Genomic DNA, 7554 nt, shown 5'->3' on the forward strand with positions numbered 1-7554 from the left:
AGATCAAGAAAAACTATTGCTTAACTTCAATACTAGACAATTACAATTTCCTTTGATATTTTTATATGAGATGACAATATAATTAACACAACCGTCTCAAATTAATCAAATCCAAAAAGTACATTAAAACAATAATTTATCCTAATTTCAATGATCAAAGATAACAAAAACAATAAAAATAGATAGCCCAACACTCATTATATTTTGAGCATTACCACTTATCTCCGCCTCACCATGGATGTCGGATTACCTTCAAATAGTTCATCAACATACCTCTCTAAATCCTCAACAGAAAATTTAATGTACTTCTCTGTTTGTCTCAAATCCCTGAAGTTTTGCTCAAACCGGCCCTTAAATGACCGGTATGCCTGTACCACCACCGCCTGTATCGAAACCCTAAGCTCAGATTTGAGTTGTTCATCACTCACCACCCATGCACTTTGTGTCCTGTGAATCTCCTCAAACATTGCATTGAAGCTCTTGAACCTTTCCTTTAGCACAGGTTTTTGCACATTGCCTTTTACCACCAACCCATCATTCTTTAGACATGCTAGAAGTTTAGACCAGGTCTCTCTTTGGTAGCTCTTGTGATAGTTCCTTACATCGGCTGACCGATTCCGGATCCATGTCTCCCCAAGTAGCGCACTGGCCTCCTCTGATCCTTTAATCTTCTGCACAATGTACCTCCCATTGTTCATTAGAAAAATGTGGCTCAGCGAAATGTCCTTGTATAGCTTCGATTTCGTATCAAGGTTTGAATTAAGGAGATCCATCACCTCAACCAACTGCGCCGCAAAGGGATTGTCGTCGTCGTCGTTGTTGTTGTTGTGGTTATTGTTGTCGTTACCTTTCTCAGGTTTTTCATCATTGTCGCAACTGGTCTTGTGGTGTTCCCTGAAGATTTCCTCTAACGTGTTCTTGTACGCGCAAACATACTTGAGATAGTTCATCACATATCGGGTTAATGGATGAACTGCACCGCCAGGCACTGGATTCTTGGTGGTGTCGGCTTTTATTGATCTCTCTAGTTCACAGAAGATTGCCTTGGCTAATTCACCAATGTGTGATCGGACTGCTGCAACCTCCGACTTAAGATCCAGTTTATAGGATGCAGTCGGATCCTCCTCTCCATCCTTTACATCACCCTCAGGGAAGAATGATTCAATCGCAATCTCAGAGTCCTTCAATGCCTCGTAAATATCGAGCATTTTAAATAGCTTCTCAGCAGAGCACTTTGTCATAAACATAGCCTCCGGGAAGTTGAGGAGATGTAAAATTGCCTCACTAACCAAGTTTGAAAAGAATTCAGCAGAAATTTTTTTATTGTCATTGAATACCTTATTGGCCAGATCACGCTCACATGGAAAACCCTTCATCAGAGCATGCTTGAATGCCTTGATCCATGTGGCAATCTCCCCTTCTAATGGCTCCCACGCCATCCTTACCAAATCATCAATGCTTGGTCTCTCAAAGCCCAGCAATGATAGGCTGGACTCAAAAGCATTACGCCGTGCAATGCTGAAGATTTGGCAACACTCGGTGATGTAACCAGCGGAGATCATCGTTGTAGCAATCTCCCGAAGCCACTCTATAGTTTCTGAAGGGTACGGCAAAGAGGGCTCCTTTGATTCCCCTTCCCCTTCTGCTGCTGAAGAAGGGGGGAGGACACATCGATCAGATTCATGGTTCCTTCCAAAGGAACTAGTTCGATGTGAGTCAACATGGGGATCCTCTAATAGGAGCAAATAGAATTCTTCTTCGAGGAATGCCATCGATAGGTGGAGAATGCCTCCCGCATGGTTCATGGCATGAGCATACTTCGGATCAGCATAATATTTTTCGGTTTCAGTTGTTAGACGCATTACACGGCCAATTGCTGGTAAGAGAGGAAGATCATCATGCTCTGGCAGCCATTTTTCATCTTCATTGTCATACTTTTTGAGTGTTTTCTCCACCACATTGAGGAACTTTTCAATGACTGATTCAGGGATTTCGGGCACTTCATCAGATTTTTCAGTGTTAGCAAGAGAGGCAAGAAATTGGTCAACTTCTTCTGAGAGGGTCGCAAAGTCGGGTTCATTTTCAGCTGGTGGGTTGGCTTCTTCTCCATGGGAAGCATCTTCATCTTTTCTTTCTTCATCAGCATTCTCCCCTTCTTCATCCTCTTTTATTTGAGTTTTAGCCAAATCAAGTTCCTTCTTTTCATGGGTTTCAAGCTTGATATTGCCTAATGAGAGGTTTCGGTCTGATTCACGAAGCTTCTCTTCACGGGCTGAGGAAGAGAAACTACTGAATTTTTGAGGGAGAACTGGATTGCCGTTTTTGTCCATGTTTATCAGCAATCCTCAAATAATATGATTAATAATGGTGTTGAAGTTTTTTGAAACAAGTGAGGAACAGAATCAATCAAGAGAGAGAACAGAAGGGTAGAGAGAAGACAAAGGATAATAACTGCTCGCCTGTCATAAGTATCTATTTTTATCCTTTTCTTTTATGAGAACAAAACTAATATAAGGAAATTGAATAGTTGTTCGAGCTGTTGTATGGTTGTTGACTACTTTTGTTCAAAAATAAAGACTAAGAAAATGCAAGAGAAACTAACTAATTCTGAAGACATGGTATGCACGTAGTGTTGGTCATGTCATGGGTTGCATTTAGGGAGATTTCGGTAATAATACTACCGTTGATTAAAAAATTGTCGGTCAAAGTTCCCTTTATTTTTGAAATGTTATTTTTAATGATTTAGTTGTGCAACCATAGAGGCACTATGATATAAATTATTCTCTGTTTTTATCAATTCCCATTTTAACTCCCCTTCCCTCCCTTCGGCTTCGCGTCACCTTCCAATTTCCATTTTAATTGTTTTCCTGATAATAAATAGTAAATGCATGAAATAATGACCAAGTAGTGCTTAATTCCTTTCTCAAAAAAAGTAGAGCTTAATTCGTATTAAAAATAGTATTTTACGTAGTCAACGTATCGGTGCAGGATGACATATTTCAGTAGAAACAATAGTTAACCGGGGTCTCAAATTTTTGACAGAAACAATGTAACATAATCACTGATATAAACTGCGTCCTAACTCACAACATACCAAAATTGAATTTCTCAACTTTTTATTAAGTATTCGGCACCTCAGTTTCCAGATTAAAGAAAAAATAATCTGACATTTAGGCCAATTAACTAGGATTTTCACCTCATGAGCCCCAAAAAAAAAAATTCACATGCACTCAACCCAATTATAAATCAAATTAATTACAAGCATCGGACCTAATTAATTACCCCCACTATTCAAATCCCTGCAATCATTGTTCATGGTTTTCATGATCCTTGGTCCTACAAACCAATCAAAAACTTTCTCCACCAAGAACTTGACAGCCCGACCACAAAAACCCAATTCCGACCAGCTATGATGAGTCCAAACTGACATGTAGGACCATGCTGCCACAGCAGCTACACACCATCTTCGCTCCTTTACATAGGCCTCTATCGCATCCTTCCGATCATGCTGATTTCGCATGCTGCTGCTGATGTGGCGTGCAAGGATAACTGCATCCTCTAAGGCCATGCAGCTACCAAGAGATAAATCAGATCCAATCGGGTGAAATGCATCACCAGCTACTGTGATAAGGTTGCGGTGGGGCTGACCAAGAAGCAGACCCCACGGGGATCGATATAGCATGTAGGTCCATGTGACAGTGTTTGGGTCAGAATAGCGCACGACATTTACAAATCTGTCAGGAAAGCCTTCAGCCAGATTATGCATCACTTGCATTAGGGTCCGCTTTGGGCGTCTTGTTGCCTCCAAATCTGATTAATGTTTTTCCCTTATCATAATTAGAAGTGGTTGATTGAAATTTCCCAAAAATTAAGTTCACTGCATTAGCCCTTAATTTTTGTTGAATGCTATTCTCTACAAAAATTCTGCATTAGGGAAACTGGGAAAAGGTTAGGAGAATACTGCACAAAGGGTCTGAACTTGGGATTTGCTAGTGCTATTGTCGTATAATAAGAAAAAGGTTTCACCCTAGTACGGAGTCAGAGATTTGAGAACTCGCTAGGTGGGTTTCGGAAAGCTGATTTTTTCCCATTGGAACAGCAATATTATTGAATCAAACTTTAATTAACTTAAAGCTAATTATGGGTACTTCCTCATTTTCTTCGACTACCCAATTCTACATCCTAATTAGTTTTTCAGAAAATAATGCATATAACAATTGACAATTCCATAAATTACTTTAATTTCCACTAAATCCATTTTTTTTCTGTCACATCATAACAAATGCATTAATATTCAAAAACAATCATTTGTTATTTCTTAAAATAGTATTTCAGTCCGATCCACTCACTCGAAATCTCATTTCTTGAATTTTTTTTTTCTTGCAGTAAACTCACTTGGGACTAAAGGCTTGGTTGTTGGTTGGCAGTAAACTCACTCTGAATCTTAATAGCCCACCATTACTTGCTTTGTGGAGGTAGCATTTTACATTTCTGTTTCTGTTCGCAATTAAAGTACCATAACTTTCTGGTTCTCTGACAGACTTGATCAGAGATACTACAAAAGGTAGGTCATTCGACAAAATTTCCATCAAGGATGTTTTGAGGCAATTAGTCTATGTTTTTTTTTTAATGCACCCCATTTCCCTTTCAAAGAAGGTACACCATCAAAAAACTAATAAAGGAAATGGAAAAAAATGACTAAAAAAAGTATGGGTTATTTTTCCGGCTAATTTTCCAACTAAGACATGTGCTCATATCTCAACTCCCATGTTAAATCTTAAATGAATGGTAAAATAATGAACTTTTGGAAATTTCTACTGATGACCTCTAAAAATCATATGTGATTTGGTAATTTATGATTTAGTACCACATTATGAAACAAATACAATTACACACACTAAAAAAATATAATTGTTTTCTAAATAATAAAAGAGTTACCTCTTGGGCCAGTGTCATGTGTGATGTACCAATAAACCTCCTTACCATTTACAGGTACAAATGCACCCCTTTTGTCCTTGAGAACGTACTCTTGCAATTCATTTGAGAAATTGTGGCCATTCTCAAACTCCGCCAAACCACGAATAATGGAGCGCTTTGATTCTGCTGCCCGGCTCAACCCTAGCCATTCTGCCACCAGTGAGTGCACACCATCACATCCTATCAGTACCTGGCATTAGCAGCCTATTAAATGGAAAACTTTATAGTTCTAGGATGCATATACTATATGCTTGGAGTGCATTTAATGATTAAAAATGAACATAACAAGTTATGTTGATATTTGCCAGTTCAAACTTAAAAAATGGAGTAAATGTTCAGAATGTAACTTATTTGTTTGGAGTAGGAAAGATTTTTTTTTTTTTTAAGTATACATGTTAGCATTGGACACATATTGGAATTCACGAATTCTAAGCTAATGTACCATATTGCTCACATGTTCTTATAGATGAGAACACCTTGCTAGTGTTTTAATGTACTTTTCCTAGAAATTCAATTACTGAGTACCCTATATATGATGATTTTGCTTTTAGAATTGCATCACTGAAAAACAAAGATTAGATTACTTGCTTTAGTAAAATCTTTCAGAAACAAAAGGAAACCATGGAAGAAAAGAGTTTACAGTACCTTTGTTCTTATGACACTACCATCATCCAATTGCAATTTTGTGAAATTGAAAGAAGTTTTTCCTGATGCGGGCTCGCTCTTTATGGAGACAAGTCTTGAGGTAAATCTAACATTATCTTGTGGTAGTTCCTCTGCAAGAGCTTGTAGTAGCACCTTTCTGTGGACGGTTCTAACTCCAATTCCAGGCCTTGAAATTGGCAAAAGAAAGTCAGAATGAGCATGATCAATTTCCTTTCTCAAACCCTCGATTGTATTATTGAAGGCAAAACTTTTACTTCCATTATACATTCAACTATAATAGAATAGAATTGGTCCCACAGAAACAAACCTGTAACTGAAAGGAAATTGGGCTTATGGGCCTATGGGCCGAGCAAATCGGGAAAAATCCTCTAACACTAAAATAGTAAAATGCCTCCCCACCCCAGTACAGTTTGGGAATTAAATTTATATCAACGCTGGTTTAGGAAGCTGGGAACTCTTCCTAATTTCTATTGAATAAACATATCCCTTTTTGTTATACGAGAATCAAAACTGGTTTCTTAACAAGTCTTTTTCTTACTTCACAAATTATTTTTGAGTTTTGAGATAATTAGAAAAGGTCTTGAGGATTTCTTGCTTTACATATACATTTAAGATTCTTGCGAATAACAAAACGTACCCCCATCAAATTATAATTAAGTTAGCTTCTATTTTGATGATATCCTAGATTTTGTTCTCAGTGATCTTGTATAGCAATGAACTGTTCCTCTTAAATCTGATGCTAATTTGGCAGAACAAGTAGTTAGAATTACCTGTCCACAGTGCCAGTCAAAAGCATCTCTTTAGTCTCCCCCGTCTCAAGATTTGTTTGTTTCCTCCTAATTAACACAGTTAATTAAGTTAGCAAAAATAATTATCCTCTTTTAATCATAAACAATCTGAATAATATATTTTTCAATATTAATTCTAATAAGTAATAATTAACATAAGAGAGAGAAATACAAATGACATGTCGGATAGACACCACCCTTAAGCTTGTCTGCGAGGCCGAGAGCCTCCAAGGCATGCCAACCATTAGGATATAATAACATGGCCGCCCCATCCGATCGAACACCGTCATGTTTATCCAATAACAGCAAACGTCGCACTCCCACCTGATGCAGTGCTCTGGCACAGGCTAGACCAGCTATTCCTGCACCAACCACCACCACCTCATACTCCACCGCCTCCTTCTCTTCTGCTGGCATCACTTTCTCTTTCTCTTTATATGTTAGATTTGTTCTTCTTAATTTCTCTTCTATCCATGCATGTTTTATGCCCTTCAATGTTTTATTGAAATTATTAATAAATAAATTAGTACATATGACTTTGAGATGGTCTTACCCCTTTGAGCTTTAATTAATTATTTATATTTTACAAACACACGAGATCAAGTTTTCCTTCTTTTTTAATTCTTGTAGATATGCAACACAGGTCCCTATACTTCTTAATTATCTTCCCCTCATGTGTCTAGGTCTACGATGTATTTTATAATTAAAGAGTTGCGACTTAATCTTCTTTTAATTTTTATTAACAAAAAAGGCTCGTACATATGTAATTGTATACTATTTTATTTCTATGAAAATTTAAACATATTACTTGTTAATACCTCATCGGATAAATTACAAAGCCCTTTGTGTTTATGATGTGTCCAATTCTATATACATTTTTTTCTACTGCTGACTATTCGTAAGTTTAACATATTCATTCATAATTTCATATCATGAGAACATTTCGATACATTCGTGATTACTCGGGTACACACGATTACCAGTATAATGCAAATCCTGCCACAGGAATTACCGCAGTTATTCTTTTTTCTTTTCTTTTTTAAAAATGAATGCAACAGTATTAATTATTAGAGGCTCATGATTTTTCCTCAACTCAAATTGGTGATTAGTATTAACTCGGTCT

At 37.3% G+C, this 7554-nt stretch overlaps 2 protein-coding genes across 2 annotated transcripts; both read right to left on the bottom strand.

Annotated features, from left to right (window-relative positions):
* Window positions 1-97: 97 nt before the first annotated feature.
* On the bottom strand, window positions 98-2399 carry LOC144564783 (exocyst complex component EXO70C1-like). Its single transcript, XM_078314385.1, has one exon. It carries the CDS (start codon window positions 2328-2330, stop codon window positions 219-221), a length of 2112 nt encoding a protein of 703 aa, XP_078170511.1. The 5' UTR covers window positions 2331-2399; the 3' UTR covers window positions 98-218.
* A 699-nt stretch (window positions 2400-3098) lies between these two features.
* On the bottom strand, window positions 3099-6999 carry LOC144564793 (monooxygenase 3-like). Its single transcript, XM_078314395.1, has 5 exons — window positions 6604-6999; window positions 6414-6479; window positions 5623-5809; window positions 4939-5167; window positions 3099-3810 (listed from the first exon to the last, which is right to left on the bottom strand). Exons 1-5 carry the CDS (start codon window positions 6846-6848, stop codon window positions 3275-3277), a joined length of 1263 nt encoding a protein of 420 aa, XP_078170521.1. The 5' UTR covers window positions 6849-6999; the 3' UTR covers window positions 3099-3274.
* Window positions 7000-7554: the final 555 nt, after the last annotated feature.

This window comes from Carex rostrata, chromosome 1 (assembly GCF_964058835.1).
Source record: "Carex rostrata chromosome 1, lpCarRost1.2, whole genome shotgun sequence".
Lineage (NCBI taxonomy): Eukaryota > Viridiplantae > Streptophyta > Magnoliopsida > Poales > Cyperaceae > Carex > Carex rostrata.